Source organism: Sorghum bicolor, chromosome 6 (genome assembly GCF_000003195.3).
Source record: "Sorghum bicolor cultivar BTx623 chromosome 6, Sorghum_bicolor_NCBIv3, whole genome shotgun sequence".
NCBI classification, from domain to species: domain Eukaryota; kingdom Viridiplantae; phylum Streptophyta; class Magnoliopsida; order Poales; family Poaceae; genus Sorghum; species Sorghum bicolor.
The window spans coordinates 30,767,690-30,793,473 of NC_012875.2; the positions used below are offsets into that span (position 1 = coordinate 30,767,690).

At 42.9% G+C, this 25,784-nt stretch overlaps 1 protein-coding gene across 1 annotated transcript; it reads right to left on the bottom strand.

The window, feature by feature from the left end:
* Positions 2,456 to 4,577, bottom strand: LOC8058661 (indolin-2-one monooxygenase). Its single transcript, XM_002447598.2, has 3 exons — positions 4,004 to 4,577; positions 3,403 to 3,867; positions 2,456 to 3,265 (listed from the first exon to the last, which is right to left on the bottom strand). Exons 1-3 carry the CDS (start codon positions 4,517 to 4,519, stop codon positions 2,627 to 2,629), a joined length of 1,620 nt encoding a protein of 539 aa, XP_002447643.1. The 5' UTR covers positions 4,520 to 4,577; the 3' UTR covers positions 2,456 to 2,626.

Below are 25,784 nucleotides of genomic sequence, written 5' to 3' on the forward strand. Positions count from 1 at the left end.
TTATGTAAAGCCAGAGGAACCGAGAAAGAAAGTGGCGGACCAGCAAAAGAAGCAGCGGAAAGCTCAGAAAAAGCCAGCACTTTCAGACTATGAGCGCTCTCTGGTCAAGTCTTCACAGCCTACAAAGAGAGTATGAAAGGGGGTCTCACAGCTCGGAGAAGTATCAAAACCGGTGCCCCCGTTGATTGTGCCAAATCAATACGGCTCAAATGAGGACTTGATGCCAAAGAAATCTTTAATCTTGTCCGAGCAAGATTCGCTTGAGCATTACTTTGGACAGAGTGGTCTAAATATTGAAGACGTTGCCGCCATTGTTGGATGTCAAACTTTTGAAAAGGCTGAGGTAGTTGATCAATGGAGGGCAAGATTTGAAATAGGTAGAAGTCTAATGAACCCTCAGCATTTATATGAGCTCGGCACACAAATGTTTGCAATAAACAAGTGGTGCATGGAGGCGTCTAAAAGGGGAGATAATTGGATTTCTGTTCCTATTCGACAACATCACTACTTCCGTGGAGATGACCTCATATACGTCCATTTCGAAGAATTGCACCAATTATGTCACATCAATACTCTCGACAGATCTCTCATCAGGTACTTTTGTCTGTAAGTATTTTTTTATTAAACTTCTACCTTGTTTAATTATATGTATATAATCCTTAAACACTTATGATTCCACTTATGATTTGTATGTATATATGCAGGCACCAAATGAGAGAGCTCAGAAGCAAAAATGACAATAGTATTGGGTTTGTTGACCCTTATATTGTTTTCAAGGCTCCACAGGCAGTGTGGACAGCATCTCATGAGACAGAAATCGGCACCAATCTTATGAGGTTCTTTGTGAACCACAAAGAAAAACAAAAAATACTCTTCCCTACAACTTCTAGTGAGTTATATAGTTATTAAGTGTATGCATATTTTATTTTACTTTTTATTACTCGATTCGGGTTTTATATAGTTATAGGCCTGACTATATATATATGTAAACAGCTTTCACTGGATACTCATGGTCATTGAAATTCCCAAGAACTGATTGATAATCTATGACTCAATGAGAAAACCACAAGAAAATATAAACATTATTCAAAGGTACGTAATGTCGATCTCAGCTAGAAGAATATCATGATATGACTCTGTAATTATTAGTTGACGATCCACAATGGCTGTGTGTAGGGTTTGGGAAAGATTTATTTACCGTGAACATCTCATTGGTTGTAAAGAGCCGCTTAATATAATTCATCCATTGTACTAGCTAGCAAACTTTCGTAAACTTTTAGCTTTCTTATTGTCGCGGTCGTGAATCTTTTTTAATATATCATACAGTGGTGTTTAAGACAAGAAGGGGGAACAACCTATGTGCATATTACGTGTGCAAATTCATGATGGTACAAGTCAATCAAACATCCACAGAGACGCTCAAAGTACGTTATATGTCTCTTTTCATTATCTCCTGAATTATATTGTTTTTATTTCAAATTGAAGACGGAATGGTTGAGGGAAAAGGTCATGCAAAAAGACCGCATCAAAGCTATTCAAGAGACGATAGCAGGATCTCTCCACGAGCAATTGATCAATCCAAACAGCGAGTTTCACTTCAACGGCAATGAAACTCTTATTCCAAACAACGATGATCATTTGTATCAGTTTTAGAGATTAGCAGAAAAAACTCTATGTATATATGTGTTACGAATTTTGTACTTATAAAACTATATATAAAGCTTTTTAAATATCTATCTATTTAATTATTGATGTGGTCTATTCATTTTATTATAGACAAAGCTTAATTATAAAGCTAAGCCTACAATTTTCATTTTTATATGCTTGATATGCGTGTAATATATATATTATTATATCAGCATAAAATATGTATTGACAAACCTACCATTATTATATAAAAATAATAAACAGAACCGAAGAAATGAACGCGAAAAAAAAAGAAAAAAAGTAACCCTTTAAAACCGGTCAGTGATACCAACCGGTGTTAAAAGGTCCTGCAACGTGGCAACCCTGGCAGGACCCTTTAACACCGGTTGGTTCTGCAACGTGACAATCCTGACAGGACCCTTTAAAATGATTGGTATAACAAACCGGTGTTAAATGGGAGGCTTTAGCTCCGGTTCTCCGAACCGGGACTAAAGGGTGGGCCTTTAGTCTGCAAGGGCAGCACCGGCTCGGGAACCGGAGCAATAGGCTCTTCGCGACCGGTGCTAATGCCCGAACGTGCAGCTTAATGTATGTGGTTTAAGTAACCAGCTTAGTTATCGACCAAAACGTGCAAGCGAATCAACGACCAAAGAACAAGTGTTCATCTCGTCTATGTGACAAAAGCGATAAGTTATGCTACCTTGCCACTTTTGCTTTGCTAAATTGTCCTTTGTTAATGCTACTGTGTAAACACGTTTCGCACGAGGTTCCTATAAAACTGAAAATATTAAGCCAAATCACAGTCACGGAATTCGAACACGCAATATCACTTGTCGATGTTGCATTAATATGATATATAGATATCAGAACATGTACGGACACATAATTGCAAAGAAAAACGACAAAGCGAGTAGGTCCATTTTAGGTACACATCAAGCAACCACCACTGCAAGGAACAGAACTCAAACGTAAGTTCTTCCTACCCATTTGATGGGCACACCGTACCACGTGCGATAGGGACAAGGAGAAGCTTCTCTTTCCGCCTCGCTGTCAACCCGAACACTTCACTCATGTCGATCTTCTCTGCTCCTTTAGGCAGCTCCCAATCAAAGTGGTACACAAGATTTGCCAGCATGATCTCAATGGTGGCTAATGCAAAGTTCATCCCTGGACACATCCTTCTCCCTGACCCAAAAGGCAGATACTGGAAGTCCTTCCCTTTAAAATCGACTCCCCCGATTTCTCCATCATGGATGAATCTCTCTGGCATGAACTCCTCCGCATTATCCCACGTCCGAGGGTCCCGGCCGATTGCCCAGACATTAACGAGCACAGTCGTGCCAGCAGGAACTTTGAAGTTGTCAACGACATCACAATCCTCTAACGAGAGATGCGGGATGAGGAGCGGAGCCGGTGGGTGCAAACGAAGCGTTTCTTTGATTACAGCTTTCAGATAAGTCATTCTGGAGAGACTGTCCTCACTGATGGCTTCTTGGCAGAGTCTAGTGCTCCTAACCTCATCCTGTAGCTTGGCCATAATATCTTGGTGTAGCATGAGCTCAGCCATGGCAAATTCTAGGATGAGGTACGTTGTGTCCGTGCCTGCTGCAAACATGTCCTGCAGTTCCATCAGGTTTAATTATGTTTGTATAAAAAATGGATTAAGAGTAGAACGTCCTACGAGCAGAATTCAATCTCTTCTCAATCGGCCTGACGTAAACTAAGGAAGGAAATTAATGGAATCGGCAAACTCACCTCCAAGATACCCTTGATGCTTTCTCTGGTGAGCCCATACTCGTGCTGCACGGACAGCAACACATGTATGAAGTCATACTCCTCGTGGTCGCTACCACCAGCATCCTCAACACGCGTTGCAGCAGCAGCTATCTCGCTCGCGTGCTCGTCGATCAGCTTGTCGAGAAGCATGTCCCACGTATCCCTTAACTTTTCAGCCTTGCGACGCGCCGGCGAGACGAGAACGCCTCCCGCGGCCTTGGCGAGGGCAGGGTAGAAGTTCTCCAGGTTGAATCCGGTCACGAGGGCCGCGCCTTCGTCGATCAGCTCTCGGAACACCCTGTCCCGGCCCTCCACCCTGAAGGACCGGCCTGCCACGGCGCGGCACACTATGTCATTGGTGAACTTGCTCAGCAGCTCGCTCATGTCCACCACCGTGCGTGTTGCTGCCGCACCATGGATGATCTTGTTGATTACTAGCTCCACCTGCACGCACGACATATGGCCGGATCAGTGTTCAGTGGACAGAGTAGATATATTAATTTACTGCTCAAAAAACAATGAAGTAAATGTATTTGATTAGGAATGCAATGGCCGTGTTGGTCGTGATTGATTGCATTACCTCTTCCTTACGGGCAGTGCGGTAGGACTGAACCTTCTTGGCGCTAAGCAGGTGCGTGGTGGACAGCTTCTTCGCCAAACGCCACTGCTCGCCGTAGGGTGCCATGGCGATGTCCGACGGCCCGTACAGAAGCACGTCCCCACACACGGACCGCGGCCGGGAGGAGAACACCTGATCGTGCGTGCGCAAGACAGCCTGCGCAGCGCGCGCGGAGGAGGCCACCAGAGTTGGGACCACACCTAGGCGGAGCATCAGGAGGCCATCGACACCATGCCGCTCGACGAGGGCCCGCAGCGAGACGTGCGGGAGCGCACCGACGAGGTGGACATGCCCGATCAGAGGCAGCGCAGGAGGGGAGGGAGGCAGGCTCTTTCTGCCTCGACTACTCCTCGCTGCCCCCGTGGTGAAGAAGCAGCGCAGCAGCACGAAGAGTAGTAGGAGAGGGAGGAGCACAAGGAGAAAAACTTTTGCCGTCGGTGAGTCGCAGGCGAGCTGATCAAAAACTACTTGAGCCATGCGGGACTTGTACTAAAGTAGAAATGTATTTTTGCTAGCTGTGGACATATGTGGCAATTATTGAATGAGGATCTTATATAGACGCATGAGAGAGACTCTGTTAAAGTACCGACAAAAATGATAAGCCCGCACCAACTTGCTAATGTCGAATTCCAATAATGCAGCCAGTTACTCGGTTCCAATTTAAAAATCATCTCATAATTGTCCGAATGGTTAATAGGCGACAATGAAAAGTAATTATACAATTTTTTTAGTTCTGTTTGATGACTAATTGTTAGTTATCGCTAAAAATAATTTGCCCATGCCATGCTTTGATCCTTGACTAAAAGGTGCATTTAGCTTTAGTAATGAACTATTAAATCTATTAGCTAAACGAGTCACTTAGGTCAGTCTCAATGGAATTTTATGAAAGGTTTCATGCACATCTAAGATGGTACTACATGAGCAAACTACATGAAATGACGAGGAGAGAGAAGGAGTTCGTTTCATGGCCACGAAACGAGATAGGCGGCGTTTCCAATACCACAAAATGAGGATGAAAACCGTGTTGAGGAGCTCAGGTGTTTCATGTGAGCCGCTCGGCTTCATACGGGAAGAGATGGATGAGAGAAAAGATAGAGATGGGAGGAAAATAGTAAAATAAGCTATGAAATCATGCAATGAAATTTTACACTGTGAGAGAACCTCGTTTCACGTCAATGTTTCATGTGTTACAAACTAGAAGGTGAAACTTACCATTGAAACTGGACTTATATTGCATCTCTATGTAAAAAGTTTAGTGACGCATAAAACCGTGCCACTAATGATTGCCAGCAGTGACAGGTATAGAAACATCGTGACATGTGTAGCCAAATCGTGTCTATGATGTCTCTAATGAGTCATCAGTAACGCGTATATATAGCCAAAACGTGTCTATGACAATTTCCAGACACTATTATACAAAAGATTAATCGAGCAAAAAAGATTAACCGAGGTGTTTTAGCAAACCGCCTCACATCAAAGGTCATAGTTAATGAGACTTTTTCAAGACGGTTTGATGCTCGCTTCGGTTAATAAAATTAAAAAACAAAAAAAAATTCTAGCGAGCCCATCAATGGAGCCCATAGAGCCCATCAATGAGGCCCACCAAGCCCATCTAGGCGCAGCACCGCCACTCGTCTGATCTAGCAGCACCATTGGGCTCCCACAGCAGATCTACCACCATGGCCACCGGATCTAGCCTCCCTGTGCTGCCACCAGCCGAATCCGAACTCCCTGCAGCGCTACCGGCCGAATCCGACCTCCTTGAGCTGCCACCTGTGAAGAGGGAGAGGTGAGGCTAGCGCCACTGGGGAAGGAGAGAGGTGCGCTGCCACCATGGTCGACGGAGAAGGCTGTGGCGCCCCTGCTCGAGACCGTGGCCGTGGGAGCATGCCATGGTGACCCTACTCGACATTGTGGTGCCCTTGCTGGAGGCCGTGGACGCGGGAGAAGGCTGTGGCGCCCTTGCTCGAGGTCGTGGACGTCGGAGAAGGCTATGGCACCCTTGCTCGTGTGCTACAAGAGCCGCTCGCACCTACGAAAGAGAGAGAGTCGGAGAGACAGAGTGAAAGGGAGTTAGAGAGACGGAGAGGGATGCGGAGGGAGAGGGGGTAGCGGTGTGAGTGGATCTGAGGGGGAGGGTGGGGCAGCGAGAGTGGGAGGGGCACAGGGAATGGGGTGGTACGGGAGACCTAGGGTCTCTTCTACTTATATAGCATGACCACTTACCGAGCCGAGTGGGCTTTTTGCTGGGCCAGGCCACTATTATAACCGCCTCCGTAAATCGATCTTGCAAGGCGGTTATTTGTGACCGCCTTAGTTAATAAAAAATGAACATCTCGGTTAATCCGATGCATTAACCGAGGCAGTTCAAATTTGTGCCCACCTCCGAGGGGGTTTAAAAAGGTCATGGTTAAGTTTTTTTGTATTAGTGAAAAGGAAAAAAAATCTTTGTCTGGGCCTTTATATACATTCAGACCATGTATTTATATTAAACAACAGAAAGCTAAGCCTATTGTATGCTGAATTTAGCAATTACAATTACAAAGATTTATTTATCTAGTTCCAAGTGCCTACCAGAACATTAATAGTTGCAAAATGTAGACTTAAAATCCTACACATGTTTACTACAACAACATGAATTTACCAAATTCACCACTGATCATCATCTGTCAGGTGTCATTCATAACTTTGCCGCTTCCATGCCAAAATGGGAGATGGGAGAAAAATTGGTTTCACTAAAACATTCTAACTTCCAAGAAAAATGGACAAAAAAGGGTACTGATCATAGTTACATGTTAATTAGTTACAGTTGTCACACTCATAAATAGCACCAGAAAATTGGTAGTAGAAAGGCATATTCTATGCTGTAAATTACACCGGTGCAGCCTATAAATAATATAGGTGTAATTATGTATAATCTGAACCATCATGACTACCATCAGGTTCACTTGGTGTTGAGGCAAAAATGATGCCTGAGCAATCATGAGCTGCCCCAAATTAAAATAAACTTATTCCTTTGTGTGCTGAAAATCATAAATAGTCTGTATCAAGCTTACTGCATCTATTACCTGGAATGACTTGGCAAAGACAAGAATTAACACTGAACTCGAGCTGACGAAAGAATTGATCGAGTTCTACACATTCAAATTTCATGCTCTTTTTTATTAACTGGATGCCATGGAGCTTTTGACAGGCAATGGCATAGAATGATCAGAGTTCAATTGACTAGTCAGTGACAACTGATTAAATTGACAAGAGTGCTAAAGGATAGCACAGCAGCAGATTAATTGGAAATTGGCGAGCAATCCCTTCGTGGCTAAAAGCCTAGTCTTCCTTGCAGGACATGAATTTTGCAAAATTTGCAGGACATGTCAAGGCATATCAGAAACTCACCTGGCACTAGTTTTTAGAGTCCCCTTACTCTTTGGTCCGCATGCAACATAGACAACATTATCAAACAAATTTAGATCAATGAATGTCTGAGGAGTGGAGAAGAAGCATATTGGTGCCAATCTACAAGAACAAGGGAGACATCCAAAGTTGCACTAATTATATGGGAATTAAGTTGATGAGCCACACGATGAAGCTATGGGAGAGAGTTATCGAGCATTGACTGCGAGAAACAACATGGGTGTCTACGAACCAATTCGGTTTCATGCCTGGAAGGTCAACCATAGGAGCAGTTTTCTTGATAAGACAAGTTATGGAGCGGTTTAGGGAGAAGGTCCTACACATGTTTTCATTGACTTGGAGAAGATATCAAGGAATACTATGTAGTGTGCTATGAAACCCAAATTTCAAGAATGAAATAGGACTCATGTGCACCCTAGAAACCGTCACACAAATAAGTTGATAGATCTCAAATAGCATCATCACAATGTTTATCACATAATGAATGAATATTCATAACATAATCTTGATAATAATAAAAGTTCTAATAAATAAACTCTCGCCGGAAGCACCACACAGGGACAACAGTCGACTGGTTGACTCCAACCCTAGTACTCATTACGCTAGTCCTCAATCCAGTCTTCTTCGTTAGCACATCCTAAGGTGTTGTGAAATAGCAACAATTAGCATATATTATACTCAACAAGCATAACTAGGGGCTTATGAGGCTCAAATAGCTGAAACTAGTTTAACTGTATTTAGCTTGTATGTGTAATACATAGTTATCATGTAGTAGCAACAAGGTAGCATATAAATCTATAACCACGTGATCAATGTAAGCATAATTAACTCAAAGCATAATGATAAGTAAATAAACATATTAACGTAATAAGCATCATCATTTTTAATATAAATGTCCCCAAGGCCGCTCGTGTCTGTGAGCACGGCTAGTATAGTAGTTTAATAAACACTCTGCAGATGTTGTACATCTTTATCCATGAGTCGTGGTTTACCCTTTCGTCCGAAATATCTAGTCTCTTAACCCCCTTCTCAAGGAGGTTGGTAGGGTTCACTATAAAGCCTTTCAAAAGTTAGTCTAACAAGTTAAGGCCATTAGATTCACTCGGCAGGCAAATATAGGGCCTCCCTTCTCATGGAACGTAACATGCAGCCTATACACAAGGATAGAGGTAGCACTATACCTAACATGTCAAGCCATACTTATGCCATTTAAGGTAACCACTAACAAGATAGAAAATATATTCATACTAAGCTAAAGCTAGATGTTGGCGAAGTGAGCATAGGGCTCGTCGGCAACTAGGAGGAGCAGGACCTCTGGCCTGGCAGGGGCGAAGATCAATGCAAAAGTAGGGGACGTCGTTGCTCGGGGCTGCAAGGGCGCCATGCGTTGCGTAATAAAGGAAGGCGTTGGGTGACAAGAATGGGATTAAAAGCTTCCAACCAACCACTAAGATCACATTTACACTCCCTTTTATATGGTTGTTGACGGTCCTTAAGTGAGAAATTCAACCGTCAACTAAACATGGAAAAGGATCAATATGAACCAAACACCTAGAATTAGGGTTTTATGTGACAGAATTCCACGAGTTTTCGTGTTTATCTATTTCTACAGGGGGTTATCAGAAAATATGGAGAGAAGGCCCACACATCAGGTTTACAACGAGATAATTATGTGCCAAGCAATTTTCCTCACCCTAGAAGAGTCCAGAAGCCACGGGAGCGAACGGAAGGCCAAACGGGGCCGGGGGCAGGGCGCCCGCCCAACCCCCTTGGGTGCCCGCCCAGCCTCTGTGGCGAATTAGGCCAGGTCACGCGGATCGTGCTCCACCGCCTCTAATCTTCAAGGAAAACCGTGCGATTAAAGTCGGTTTGATCCAACGACCCACATTCATTTGAGGGGGCTATATAAGCAAGGCCTCTCCACCCTAGGAGAGGAGGAGAAATCATTATCAGAGAAAGCCATCAAAGTTAGGGTTTAGGAAGTTCTCTCCCGCAGAGAATTAGAATTAGCTACTCCCAATTCCTTTAGGTTCTATAGGATTGATTAGATAGAATTAGAGAAGTAGAGCATTACGCTCTGGATTTCGGATCTTCATCAATAAAGATTGATATTATTTCATATCTTTCTATACTACTTTATTCTAATTGCATTATGTCTCTATTTATTATGTTCTTAGTTTGCTCTAGTTCTATATTTGATATAGTTATGATTGATAATGAGTTCATGTATAAGTTTGCAAAGCACTTAGCTCTTGACTCGAGGGAGCTAAGTGGTAGATCATATGTGGGCGTGGTGCTTAGATATTATTTACCTGCAAATGTATCCTATTGGCCGGGTCGTGTGGTAGTTCGCGATGGTGACAGCTTCGTTGATTCTTATATAGTCCACCCTCCATCAGTAGGACAGGCAGAATTTGTATTGCGGAGTAAGTCTTGCTATGTTCTGATTTACTTTAGCAATGTTCCTTATACATGAATAAAGAATCTTTTGTGCTATATATGATCTTGTAGATGCCTAGAGTAGATTGTGACTTAGTAGATAGTAGATACTTAGAATCCATTCTCTAGCTAATCCGACGTCACCTTACATTTATGTGTAGTCTATTTCTAATCGCTGTGTTATTTACCCATGAGCTTATATTTCATTATCTTTATTATTATGGCTTACCCCCTGCTAAAGCAAGTGACTGTGTGACGAGTTTCTCATTAATTAATCATGTTATTGCAAGTTTATCTCTAGTCTATGCCTTGATAGATTTTACCCCTGTTTTCGCTTTCATCGTTCTCTTAAGCAAAATATAAATAACGATACCCAGAATACTTTTCCTAGTGAAATGCTACAATGAGATATTTTATCTGTGCGCTTGCGGATAGAATAGATTATTTTCTAGAGAGTCTTCATATTCATAAATACCTTAGTACACTCTAGTGCCATGCTAGGGATGACAACCTAGTATCCAAGTGGTGTTAGTAAGTGTCGACAAGCATTTTTGGCGCCGTTACCGAGGAACGGTAAGGAAAGTCAGGAAGTCGGTCAAGGTTATTCACATAAAAATATTAGACTAGACTATGGAGAAATAATTGCATAAATGGCTACTAAATGAGAAATCATAACAAGGCACCTCTGCTTTGGCTGGTTCACCCTGTTGTTTTTCTATGTTTATATTTTTATACAAGGTAGATCAGGATGGACTTTGGTACATTCAACTATTCATCATCAGAACCAAAGCAATCAAGAAAGAAGAAGCTAGCTACCAATTGCTGAAGCTATGGCACAAAAGACCTTGCAAGAATTCTCTGCTCCAAGTCTTGAGAACATTCCAACTAGTCCAAGATTTGAAGTAGAAGAAGGAGCACCCGAGTTCGAGCTCAAGTCAAGCCTCATCAACTTAGTGCAAGCTACACAATTCAGTGGAAAGGCACATGAAGATGCTAGTACACACTTACATAATTTCTTAGAGATTGGAAGCACAATCAGCATCAACGGAGTTAACAAAGACGTCATACTGCTTTGCCTTTTTCCATTCTCACTAGAAGGGAAAGTGAGGAAGTGGTTCTACACCCATCAAGATAACATCAACAACTAGACGAATTTGTCAGATGCCTTTCTAGCAAAGTTTTTCCCTATAGGCAAAATAGCTACCATAAGAGGAAATATTGTTAGTTTCCAATAGCAGAAGACAGAAACCATTCCAGAAGCATGGGAGCGTTTTCAAGGATACATATCAGATTGTCCTCACCATGGAATGGCCAGATGATTACTTATGTAGACCTTCTACCATAGATTAACCCAGAAGGCTCGTGAGTGCCTAGATGCATCTGCTAAGGGATCATTTTTGGAGCTTACAATTGAAAAAGCAGAAACACTTTTGGATAAGATAGCCGAAAACCAAAGCTGGTTCCAAGACAAAGCTCAACAATGTCATTAAATTGAAGAAATACTCGAAGAAGTAAGTGCACTATCAACTAAGATGGAAAATTTGCTCCATTGGATTGACCAGAGGGCCAAGTTCAAATAAGATCAAAGGGCCATTGAGACAACATACAAATATCAACCTACTTCGAGCCAATCCAATAGCAAAGGTATGAATTTAGGTAATACTTTCAAGCAACTTTCATTAAAAGAGATAATTGCTCAACAAACTAAAACTAATGATGAAGTCAAACAAAGGCTAGATACAAATGAATCATCTCTGAAAGATATACACAATAAAATGGATTTTCTATTAACTGCCTTTGATGAGCAAAACACTCTTCATAAAAAGGTAGAGCTTAAATTAGCAAAGCTAGCTGCTGTATTGCCTGTTGCCACTAACATTGAGCAGATAAAGAACATAACTACTAGAGGAGGGAAAGCCACCAAGGATCCCCCTTATCCAAAAGAGAAGCAAAGAACATCAGCACCAGTGCAACCAGCAGTGATAGAAGAAGAAAGCCCTGTTGAAGCAGAAGATTTGCTACAACCACCAAGTACTGGAGAAATGAGGAAAGATTTCCACGACACCAACTATTTGCCATTTCCCAGATGAAACAGAGAACTGCAGTCAGATGAGCAGTTTGGTAAGTTTGTAGAGGTCATTCAAAAGTTATATGTCAACATACCTCTACTTGGTGCCATATAGGTACCCACATATGCAAAGTACATTAGAGATATTCTTAACAAGAAGAGACCACTGCCCACCACTGAGGTGATCAAGCTGACAGAAGTATGTTGTGCGGCCATCCACAACAAACCACCGAAGAAGAAGAAGAAGGATCCAGGATGTCCCACCATCGATTGCTCGATCGGAAACCAACACTTCAATGCACTTTGTGATCTCAGAGCAAGCGTCAGTGTGATGCCAGCATCAGTCTACAAGAAGCTTGAACATGCAACCCTAGAACCAACATCAATGTACTTACAACTAGCAGATCAATCAGTTCAACACCCGATGGGCATCGCCGAAAACATCCTAGTCAAGATAAGAGATTTCCTTGTGCCAGTAGACTTCGTGGTACTGGACATGTGTCCCGACTCAAAAGTGTCCATCATCCTCGGAAGGCCATTTTTGAGCACCGCAACGCCCACATTGATGTCGGAAAAGGAGAAATCAAGTTCAACATAAACAGACAAGAAGAACACTTCACATTCAAGCCCAGACCAGAGAGAGACTCTACAGTGAAGGAAGCTCATGAAGAAGAACCACTGGAGACACCATCTTCGGAGGAAGGTAATTCAGAAGTTTAGAAAATTTGGAGGTCCACCTTGGGGGACCTAAAAATCCCAAACCCTCGTCGGGAGGTAAATCGGTATTTATCCACATCATTTAAATTCTTGCATTAGTCATATTTATTCATAGCATTATTATAATAATCAAAAGCCCCATATAAATAATATTTATGGTGTGTGACAACTCATATTTATTAATTATTGTGGAGGCACAAAAATATTTTCCCATGATCATTTTCAATAAGTTTTAGTTCTCATAGTTTTTTCTGCATTATATTTATTTATATTAACCTTCTAGAAGCATGACCCACACCCCTTGGGTCCCACATGTCATACACCATACCTCACACACATCTCATCACATTATTTGATTCACCAACATTTCTCCACTCACCAGACGTTTTCCACCGTCCAGCCACCACACACTCAACGTTATTTTGCGTAAGAGCTAGCAAAGGAGGGAGTGGAGAAACATCAGCCACAAAGGGCACCAGAGGAGGGCGCCCGCCCTATCCCCCTAGCCTCCTATAAAAGGCCACCTCCTGCCTCCATCTTCATCACACAAGCATTCCAGAAAACCACGCAAACTTCAGTTTTCGGTTTCTAGAGAAGGAGCTCTTGTAGTGAAGTGAGAAGGAGAGTAGAGTGGAAGAGAAGAGTGGAAGAGAGGTTGGTAGTTTTTGAGTGAGAGCAAGGTCCATTTAGTAAGTAGTGATCCCGCTGTCCAAAGCGGGATTAAAAGTTGCTTAGGGGGGAGTGCTGCCAAAATTAAAACTTGTCTCGGATGACTAACCCCTCGACGACTGACATCTTGGACAGCTAACTACTAACATTTTTCTCTCACATTTCTCCACGAGTTTTTGTTTGTGTCAATTTTTCTACAGGATGTTGAAGAAGATGAAGAGCGTGGGCAAGGCCCTCAAGAACATGGGTACGAGGAGTTCATCCCGACTCTCCTCGCACCAATCGGAGATGAGCATCGACCCGATGCCCCCGCAAGCTCCATCGTCTTCGTCTGGTACATGAGTCAAGATTCTCCTCAAGAAAGGAGACCTTGGACTGAAGACCCGCAAGGAGGAAGTTCTCCAGCAGCTGAAGAACAGGGAGTTCATTCACACCCCCACTCTCGATCCTATTCTGCTGTAAGAAACAGGTATGGATACTGAATTTGACTTGATTTTCCAGATGGTGGGATGGACAAACTTTTGGGACATAACTGAGCTAGGTTCCCGTCTTCTCACTATTGAATTTCTCTTCACTTTGCAACATTATGAGGGGGGAATCGCTTTTCGGATGTTCAAATAGGACATTAGGTTGTCTTGGAGAGAACTGAGCGACCATCTCGGTTCCTCTTCAAGATGCATCCTGGACATTGACTCCGACTTGCCGAATTTTGAGAGGCACCAGTTCTGGAGGGAGATTTCTAGGGATGAATATTATGTTCAAGCCCGAACCAGTGACATGGAACATCCTACTCTCCGGATGTTCCACAAATGGCTCGGGTATAACCTTTTCCACCGCGATGATATTAGAAAAGTCAGAGTAGGAGATCTGCAACTTCTTTATGCTGCTATAAATAAAACACCCACTTCACTTGTTACTCTTTTAGTTTCTCATTAGCTTAGTATACCTAGTCTTTAGGGACCTGTCAGTTGTACTTCACTCATCACTCGTCTAGCCTCTAGTCTCAATTTGCTAGAAACCTCGTCATTGGAATTCATTGACGAGTTACGAATTTATCATGGCTATGACACATTTAGACAAGCTCGGATGCTGAAAAAAGAAGGGAACGTAATGTATATGTTGTATGATAATAAAGGCAAGATTCGGTTACCTAACCTGAAACTTGGCCTCTATGTCGTTCAAAATTATTTGATTGAGATTGCAGTGGCACCGGTAAACCAGAGAGCTCCACAGCGAGTGGCATCCGAAAGGATGACCACCCATCAAGAACGCACCTGGTATGGAGCTGATTCCAGGCCGGAAGAAGCAGCACACCTGCATTATCGCAACTACAACCCTCGAGTTCTTCGGGACCCGTGGGTTCAACATGCTCAGCCACAGGAGCCAACACAAGAGACGTGCCCAGAAGGCCCAGATCACCAGTGGGCGAACCCGCCTTTTCGTACAGGCAGTACTCCACTGATCCGTTTGGAGCTTCAGGGTCTAGGCCCCAGCCCCAATTTGATGCAGGAAGGTACTCCGACGCCTCCTATGTGTTCTCCGATGACTACTACCAATAGGCCGGCACCTTCTTCAATCGCACCGACAACACCCTTCTTGCCATCCAAGATAGGCAAGCAGAACCTGGACAACTCCTGGAACAGCAACAAATGTGGAACCAGGACCATGCCGCTGCAGTACAAGGACTGAGGCAAGACACCACGACGATGAACGACAACATCACCACTATGATGCGATTCTGGAACATTGGGTAGGACCGACAGAGCAACATCTAGCTTGGGGGAGTTCCTCCCCATTTTATCGAGTAAGTTTTTATTTGTTTTTCTTATTTATTTTTCTGTTTTAATATTTCATAAAAAAACCAAAAAGATGCATGATGGAAATGATGAACAGTTGTTCTGTTTACTTACTTTCAAGTACCTAGCTTTCATATTAGAATTCTTCCAAGAATTGCTAAAACTTGAAATTTAATATCTATGGGATTACGAACCTAAAACTAAAGCCTAGGTAAGAGAAAGGCATGATATAAAGTTTGAGCTGCTATTTATCTTTTTCTTACTGCACTAAGTTCTGGAGATTTATTTTGAAAACATGCAAATCACATGATGAGTTTCTAGCATGACAAAATTCCTACCACAGCCATACTTGCTATAACATCTTTTGCTACCTATATTCACATTGAGTTTGATCGAGCTATGTAGACTCTTAGGAGCTTTTCATGTGGTTAAATCAAGATATTCAATTGCACACATCTACTACACCATCCACCACCATTCATTAAAATTGCTAAAAATATTATCACTCACTGTCCTAAGTGTTGTTATTCTCTCTCTCCAAAAAGATTCAATGCAGAAGAAGCATGGGTTATGCAAAAATATGCGAGGAAATAAAAAGGGGCAAGTGCCCGGAACCTCGAAAAAGAAAGAAAAAGAGTGAGACGAGAGGTAAAAATGGACAAGTATCTAGAGTAGAATTAGGGGTACAAAGATGCCCACTTGAGCGGAAAAAATGGACAAGTGTCCGACAGTAGAATTAGGGGTATTTACTACCCACCTGAAAAAAAGAGAGAAAAGAAAAAGATAGTCCATGCTCTCCCAAAGCAAAGATCAAGAGAGGAGGAGAGATAGCAATATGAGGAGCAATGAGAAGTATGTTTTATCATTACTTATATATTTTCACCATTACTATCATTTACTCCACCACACATGCACATCTTGATTTAATTATATGCTGAGTTCCTTGGGATCCATGACTCGATTAGACAACATATGTATGAGCTGTTTTTCACACCTATGAGCTTCACATAAACATTCCCTTAGTTATAGGTAAGTGACATTTTTGGTAAGGATCCACAAAAACCATATATAGAGAGATTGGAGTATCATAGCTGGGAACTCTGAGCTTTATTTTTGAAAATGTATGCAAAACTCCTGAACAAAGGTGAAGTATAGACAGGAGGAATAGTGCTTGACTTAATTATTTTGTCTTTCAATTACTTAAGACTTAAGTGCAGGTACTAAGCTCCATGACACTTCACTCTAATCTGGGAGAATTTTTATGTGAAAGCATGTGTGTCTGTCAGGAAAGAAAACATCGAAGCAACTCCTGATCCATCTGAGTTTAGCTGATTGCTCAGGGACGAGCAAAGGGAAAGCTTGGGGGAGTTTGTTGACGGTCCTTAAGTGCCAAATTCAACCATCAACTAAACATGGAAAAGGATCAATATGCACCAAACACCTAGAATTAGGGTTTTATCTGACAAAATTCCACGAGTTTTGGTGTTTGTCTATTCTGCAGGGGGTTATCAGAAAATATGGAGAGAAGGCCCACACGTCAGTTTTACAACGAGATAATTACGTGTCGCGCAATTTTCCTCAACCTAGAAGTATCCAGAAACCAAAGTAGCGAACGGGAGGCCAGACGGGGCCAGGGGCAGGGCGCCCGCCCAACCCCCTTGGGCGCCCGCCCAACCTCAGTGGCCAATCAGGCCAGGTCACCCGGATCGTGCTCCACCGCCTCTAATCTTCAAGGAAAACCATGCGATTAAGGTCAGTTTGATCCGACAGCCCACATTCATTTGAGGGGGCTATATAAGCAAGGCCTCTCCACCCCATGGGAGGAGGAGAAATCATTATCAGAGGAAGCCATCAAAGTTAGGGTTTAGGAAGTTCTCTCCCGTAGAGAATTAGAATTAGCTACTCCCAATTCCTTCAAGTTCTATAGGATTGATTAGATAGAATTAGAGAAGTAGAGCATTACGCTGTGGATTTCGGATCTTCATCAATAAAGATTGGTATTATTTCATATCTTTCTCTACTACTTTATTCTAATTGCATTATGTCTCTATTTATTATGTTCTTAGTTTGCTCTAGTTTTATATTTGATATAGTTATGATTGATAATGAGTTTATGTATAAGTTTGCAAAGCGCTTAGCTCTTGACTCGAGGGAGCTAAGTGGTAGATCATATGTGGGCGTGGTGCTTAGATATTATTTACCTGCAAATGTATCCTATTGGTCGGGTCATGTGGTAGTTTGCGATGGTGACAGCTTCATTGATTCTTATATAGTCCACCCTCCGTCAGTAGGACAGGCAGAATTTATATTGTGGAGTAAGTCTTGCTATGTTCTGATTTACTTTAGCAATATTCCTTATACGTGAATAAAGAATCTTTTGTGCTATATATGATCTTGTAGATGCCTAGAGTAGATTGTGACTTAGTAGATAGTAGATACTTAGAATCCATTCTCTAGCTAATCTGACGTCACCTTACATTTATGTGGAGTAGTCTATTTCTAATCGCTGTGTTATTTACCCATCAGCTTGTATTTCATTATCTTTATTATTATGGCTTACCCCCTGCTAAAGCAAGTGACTGTGTGACGAGTTTCTCATTAAGTAATCATGTTATTGCAAGTTTATCACTAGTCTATGCCTTGATAGATTTTACCCCTATTTTCGCTTTCGCCGTTCTCTTAAGCAAAATATAAATAACGATACCCGGAATACTTTTCCTAGTGAAATGCTATAATGAGGTATTTTATCTGTGCACTTGCGGATAGAATAGATTATTTTCTAGAGAGCCTTCATATTCATAAATACCTTAGTACACTCTAGTGCCATGCTAGGGATAACAACCTAGTACCCAAGTGGTGTTAGTAAGTGTCGACAATGGCTCAGATCCCCATTACAGCACGGTACTACGTACCATGCCCCGTGACGGTGGTGGGATATTCTAGCATACTCCACCATTGAGTCAGCTACTCTCTAGGCTATCTAAGTAATTTCCTCTTACAGCCCCTTTACAGGTCCATGTGATGACCTTGAAAACCCTACTCGTGGCCCAGGGAAAACATGTGACATGTTCACCACAACCTCGGCCTCCATCTTTCCTCCACTAAAGGTGTTAGATCCTTCACTCTCTCCTGTACGAAGGATTTTTCGCTCGGCTTCGGGGATCCACCGCCTTTAGCCAATCCTTTATGGGTGCCGCATCACGCAAGAGCTGGCTGAGTTGGTGTCAATCATGCGTTGATCCTTCACCCTATCTTCAGCTAAAGGATCCGCGCCTGACTCCTAGAGTTCTTCGGCCTAGGCCCATACTCTTCTATACTTGCACCTCACAAAGTTTGGCCAAGTCAATGTAAATTGTTCTATGGACCTCCGCCTAGTACAACATGAAGGCCCCAGTGAGGTGTGACGAACTGACGATCAGGCCTCCGCTCCCGATCCCAAAGCCTTCACATCCAAAGCAGCTGGGGGAGAAGAAGGTTCCCAATAGTTTTCCCCCTTTTGAGCGTGGGCCATTGTTGAGAGCCCTGGGCTCAAAACCTAGGCCTCCCCCTTGTGGGGGGGAGGTTGCTCCTTCCCCCTAGTGTGCTGAATATGGCCATTACTAGATACTTTTGTTCCTTTAATTGCAACTGCTGTTGACGTGACGATTTCTATCCAAGAATCACGAAAGGCAGAGATTGTAGGTTTCAATTAGGCATCAACAGCTGAACTGCCACAGGCTACCCTATATAAAGGGGAGCCAAGTTTTCCTTACACTTCCATGGGTGTAGCCTTTCTTCTGCCTTCACTTTCACCTGCTATTTTCTGCTAGGTCCAAGACCAATGGCAATACCATCAGCATTACCAACAATGGTGGAGAACGAGAACAACATTCCTGAAGACATATGACCAGAACCGGTCCAAGACCATGAGATGAGACAAGAATTTCGAGACACCAATTACCTACCATTTCCTCATCAGAATAGAAGACCACAATAAGATGAGTAGTTTGATAAGTTCATGGAGGTACTTCAAAAATTATATATCAATATACATTTGCTATATGCCATATAGGTCCCTACATACGCTAAGTACATCAGAGACATTCTTAACAAGAAGAGACCACTGCCATCCACTGAAGTAATCAAGCTCATAGAAGAGTGCAGTACGACCATCCTCAACAAGTTATTAGAAAAGAAAAAGGATCCAGGATGTCTGACCGTCGAATGTACAATTGAAGATCAGCATTTCAACCATACACTCTGTGACCTTGGAGCAAGTGTCAGTGTGATGCCCGCGTCTGTCTACTACATGCTTAATCACACTGCTCTTGAGCCAACATCAATGTGTCTTCAGCTGGCTGATCAATCTATCCGATATCCATTGGGCATCACCGAAAATATTCCAGTCAAGATAAGATACTTCTTCGTGCTAGTAGATTTTGTCGTACTAGATATGCATCCGGACTCAAGAATGTCACTCATTCTCGGGAGACCATTCTTGAGCACTACCAATGAACACATTGATGTCAAGAAAGGATCTATCAAATTCACCATCAACAGTCAAGAAGAGCAGTTCACATTCAAGCCAAAACAAGAGCTCAACTCTTCTGCGAAGATGGTAGATCAAGACAAGACAGATGAATCACCAGAGTCACCCACTCTGGAACCATCAGCGGAATAAATAATTTCAAAGGTCCAGTTTGAAGGACACTAAACTTCGAACCCTCGCTGGAAGGTAACTCGGTATTTACCCGTACTGACCTTTTCAGTTTATATATATTTACTTTACATTACTACATTATAAAATTCTACGCCCCATATAAATAATTTTTTCATTGTGTAACAACCTGTTAAAAATATTTATTGTGGTGGCATAAAAAGATTGATTTAGTTTATATATTTATTCTTAGCTTATTCTCATTTTTAATTCTTGCATTATATTTATATGTTTTATATTTCTTACATGGAGGGTCCACCACCATGGGTCCCACATGTCATAGACCTCACCTAACATACATCACATCACCACCTACTCTCTTCCACTCACCCTCCTCTTTTCCACCAGCCAAGTCCACCAAATTTCCACTCACTTTGCTTAGGATTGAAGCAAAGTTTTCAACCACAAAATTTGAGTGGCGGAGGAGCACACACATGGGTGGCCGCCCCACCTCCTATGGGTGCCCGCCCAGCCACCTCCTCCTCTATAAAAGGGCTTCCTCCCTTCACTTCCACGCACCACACACAAGCCATTTTAGTAGACAAACTTTGAGCTCTCGACCTCCAGCAGTCTAGAGAGAGTTTGGGAGAGAAGGAGAGCTTAGAAAGAGTAGAGATGAGGAGAGAAATTTGGGAGAGTGAGCAAGAGCTCAAGAGCTAGTGAAAGAGAGGTAGTTCTGCGAGAATTCATAGAGAGAACTTAGTGGAAATGCTGTCCAACTAGGATTAAGAAATGTAAAATGAAGGGGAGGTTCTGTCAAGATCCAAACAAGCAACTAGACTTAATCTTGAAAGAATGACTAACATCTGGACGGCTAACCGCTAACCTTTGACTAACCCCCTTGCACTAGTGTTGTTTTTGTCTGAGAATTTGTTGTAGGATGAAAAGCTAGGCGAAGGGAATCGCCAACAAGGTCTCAGGAAGGACCACAAGGAGCTCATCCCTCTACGCCTCATCAAGGGCCGGCTTCGACATGAGCACCGATCCTCCCGTCGACTCTGAGCCACCATCTTCCTCTGCTGAACAAAGGATTCTCCTCACGGCAACTCACCTTGCCTTGAAGGATGCGAGAGAAAAGAACATCTACAATAAATTAGAGAGCAGGAACTTCGTCCACACATCGGTCCTGGATGATGTGTTTCTCTACGAAACAGGTATGGCCACTGAACTTTACACTATTTTTCTAGTTTGTTGGTTGGAGTTCTTTTGCATGTATCACTGAGTTAGGGTCAAAGCTTTTAACCATAGAATTTCTATGCACCCTTCAACTCACCCAGATAGGAGTTTATTTTAGGTTGTTTACCCAATAATTCTGTTTAACAAGGAGAGTTCTTAGCGATCTTTTAGGCTTTCCTTCAAATGCATGTTTAGATTTAATAGAAGCCTTAAAAAATTTTGACACCCATAAATTCTGGATTGAAATTTCTAAGGAACCTTTCTTTCATGGCAATCGTACTCCAGTTATAAAGCCTTATTAGAGTAGGATGAGAGAGTAAGACAATGTCACTATGCCTCATACCAGGAATACCATATACTTTGAGAGAAGGAATATACTATTACTGCCTTGGTAAGGATCTAGAAATACCACAAAAGAGAGATTTGAGAGAGTCATATAAGGAATCTTTGAGTTTTATTTGAAAATCTACAAAAACTCCAGAGCTATAGTTGATCAAAGAACAAGAGACATGGCGCTTGACTTGACCGTTCTATCTTTTAACTGCTCAAAACACAAGTGACGGTTGCAAGCCCCATGGTGGAAGGTAAAATGAGTAAGTTTTAAGTCTTAACAGTTTGCTCTAACTTAGAGATGAGACCTTGTTTGAAAGCATGTGTACCGTCAACATACAAAGGCATTGCAGCAACTTCTGATCCATCACTGAGCCTATCCTTGCTCAAGGACGAGCAAGAGGTAAGCTTGGGGGACTTGTTGACGATCCTTAAATACCAAATTTAACTATCAAATAAACAAGGAAAAGGATCTAAATGCAACCAACACCCAGACTTAGGGTTTTGTCTGACAGAATTCTATGAGTTTTGGTGTTTGTCTATTTCTGCAGGGGGTTATGAGGAAATATGGAGGAAAGGCCCACACGTTAGGTTTACATAGAGATATTAATGTGTGTGATGGCGGTTCTTAATGACATATTTACCCCGCCAACATAGTCCATGCAAAGGAAGAAAAGCATGTATTTTGCTCACATATACTTATTAAATGCTTACCAAGTTCCACATGTAGTGCAAGTTGTGTTTCGCAGATCATATACAGGCATACAGGTGGAAAGCAAATAAAAAGGCGCAATCCGACACGTCAAAAAAATGCGCAAATAAACAAGTACCCAAAAGCCGAATATAGAAGTGCATCAATTTGCAGGTGGATCTGGACTCAGGGGCCCGAGAGGAAGGCAACGGGCTTCGGGCCGGGGCCAGCGGGGCCCACCAGGGGGCGGCCGTCCCCTAGGGTTGGCCGACCCTGGCCCAGCCCATCTCGGCACCGCCTTTCGCAGAGGCGGTGCTGAGCCTATCCTCCCGCAGTCCCCGCGTGCAAATTGCAGTTTACACCCTGGGGAACCGACCTTCCCCACCTATTTAAGGAGGGGGAGAGGGAGGCTCCATTCATCTCATCACATTCACAATCAACACTCCACCTTCAAGGCACTTGGGCACTACCTCTTCTTAGTTTTTCCTTTTAGCTTTTAGAGAGAGAGTTGGGTGAGCTATCAAGGAGGGCTTGGCTCCTTGGAGAGAAACTTGGGTATGAATAAAAAATATCTTTACTCCAAGTCCATGCCTTATCATGTCTGATATAGTTCTTCATATGAACTAGAGTATAGTTCTTATGCTATGGTATATGATATAGATCATAGGCCATGTTTTATGATGCTAGCATATGAACTAGAATATAGTTCTAGTGGAAATGATATGATATACATTTTAGTATATAGTTCTTATAGTATAATGCTACCCTAGGGCTAGTAGTGTATTATATGAACTAGTGCTAAGTGTATGTTGTATTATTCTCACTTAGGACTTTAGTCTAATTGCTTCATGTTAATTAATTTCCTAGAAATAGCTTTGTGTGAAGATGGGGGTTTATCATGCTCTTTTAAGTAGGCTCGGGCTTCTTACCTGTCGATCCGTAGGGTCGGGGACCCGGGGGAGTCCGAGTAGGTTCTTTGCATGTAAGCATGGTGCTTGGATGTAAAGGCCGGGTAAATGCATTGTCCTAGTCCACGGTTGAGGGGATGGCGGCAGGTGGTGACAGCCCTGTCCGTCCTTGGCATTCCCCCACGTTCGGCTAGGGTGTAGGAGTCTAAATAGTTGCGGAGGTTGCTGGCAGACCAGTACTCGCGTAACCTCCCAAACCATCTAAACACAGGACTAGATCTAAGTAGTATAATTACATGATTAACTTGTTCTATGACATGATCTGTATCTAGGACCACACCTGCTCCAATAGGTTGTTTGTTTATTCTTTGATTCAATTCATTCTTTTTAGTCTATTTTTATTCCTTAGCCCATATGCCATGCCTAGATTGTGATGGATCACTATTCTACATATAAATGTTTATCACTTGCTATGACCTTTGATTCCATTATTGCTATCATAATTACTTGATCTATGCTTATCTTAGAATCCTTAACATATTAAGCCTTCCTTAGAGCGAACCTATAAATACAACACTCGGTAAATCCCCAGGTTGAAATGCTACACGATAATTCCCGTCCGCTTACGGTACTTAAACTCTAAACCTAAGGAACTATCACCCCGGTATATACTTAACACTGTTGCTAGACATGCGCCGAGCTAGTGACCTGTTAAGGAATACCAACATGGCAATCCTAGTGCCACTACCATGATTAAGAACTGGAACCCTACCCTAACGGTAATAAGGCGCCGTTATCGGGAAGGTAGATCTAGCTTCCTATTCAAGGTGGTGATGCTACGGATCCGCCAATATAACACTGCCAATGTCATTATCATGAGTAGAGCAGAACCCTATTCTAGGTAGTGACGCTAAGAAACGCTAACAAGCATTTCTGGCACCGTTGCTTAGGATAGATTTATACTCTAATCTTGGTGATTGCATTAGTAAGTGTTATCACGACATTTCTGACATCGTTGCTGAGGACGGATTAAACCCTGTTCTTAGTGATGATGTTAAGAAATGCCAACAAGCATTTCTGGCGCCGTTGCCGGGGAAGGCTAATATGAAAATGATTCTAGATAAATATAATCAAGTAATCTGATGTGCGTAATGAGTCAATTATTATGCAGGCTAACTCTGCCTGTTTTCTCCCTGTTGCGGATGAAACAGGAGGAATAGTGTATGCCTGGTTTCTCTTTGCCGGAAAACTACATCTCCGATCCCGAGGCACTCCTAAGGACTAGACGGTCTCAAACCGTTTCGTCTTCTGCTACTCCACCGACAAGTGAACCATCCGGTACCGCACCAACCCCGAACGAACTCATGGTCGCCGAGAAGACACTCCGCGAGTTCTCCGTGCTCGCTGTCACCAACGTGGCCACTGGCCCCGCTGTTGACACGGCCGGCAAGAACTTCGTGCTACGCACCGGCCTGATCACCATGGTGCAGGCGAGCCCATTCTGTGGCTTGCCAAGCGAGGATGCGAATGCACACCTTCAACACTTCCTGGAGCTATGTGACACGATTGTCATGAAGGACATCACTCCTGATGTCATTCGGCTCCGCCTCTTTCCTTTCTCCCTCGTGGGGAAGGCGAAGAGGTGGTTCTATCAAGATAAGGAAGCTGTCACCATGTGGGCAAAATGCTCTACGGCATTCCTCGCCAAGTTCTTCCCCATAAGCAAAACCAATGCTTTGAGGGGAAGGATTGCCAGTTTTCAACAAAATGCCAGCGAAACAATCCCTGAAGCATGGGAGCGGCTAAAAGAGTACATCCTAAGCTGCCCCCATCACGGCATAGAGAACTGGATGGTGCTCCATAACTTCTACAATGGGCTCACGCCCATGTCAAAGGGACACCTAGACGCCGCCGCTGGAGGCGCGTTCCTATCACTTACCACCGCCGAGACCAAGGCCCTGATCGAGAAGATGGTAGAACACCAGAGCTGGGGGGAGGACAGAACTCAACCACCAGCTGCCAAAACACAAAAAGGCATGCATACCGTGAAGGAGACGGATATGCTTGCCGCAAAAATAGATTTATTGATGAAGCAACTCACCGTGAGGAACCAAGAGAACCCCTCGAACTCGGTGCAGGCCATAGACTCACACATGATGTGCGAGGTCTGTGGAGAAGTTGGCCATTCGGGGAATGATTGCCTCGAAACCCGTGAAGACGCTGCCTACATCAACAATGGGTCCGGCAACAAGGAGGCGCCAACCAAGGTAATGGTTGGAATAATCAGTCACGCTCTTCATTCCAAGGTAATTCGAGTTTTAATTCGAATCAACCTTCATTAAAAGACCTAGTTCTTGGACAAGCTAAAATAAATGAAAACTTAACTAAAAAGTTGCTGTCCAATGATAAGGTTTTAGAAAACGTAAATACGAAATTAGAAAACTTGACTTCTTCTGTTCATAATCAACTGAGCTTTAATAAGATGCTTGAAACACAAATAGCTCAGATTGCTGCTGCCCTTCCTACTGAATATAAAAATAATTCTGAAAATGTAAAAGCGGTGACCACGAGGGGTGGTAAGACCACTCGTGATCAACCGAACCCTAACGCTGATGCAGGGAAGGACAAAGAGCAACAGGAGATAACAAAGAAAACCCAAAAAGATGTCAGACCAGAAGAAGAGGAAATGGCACCAAAAGACCCATTGGGGTACACGGACACCACGTACCTGCCATTTCCCACAAGAAATAGAAAACTAGCTGTGGATGAACAATTCACTCGCTTTGTTGAGATGATCGAGAAGATACATGTAAGCGTTTCTTTGATGGACGTTCTACATGT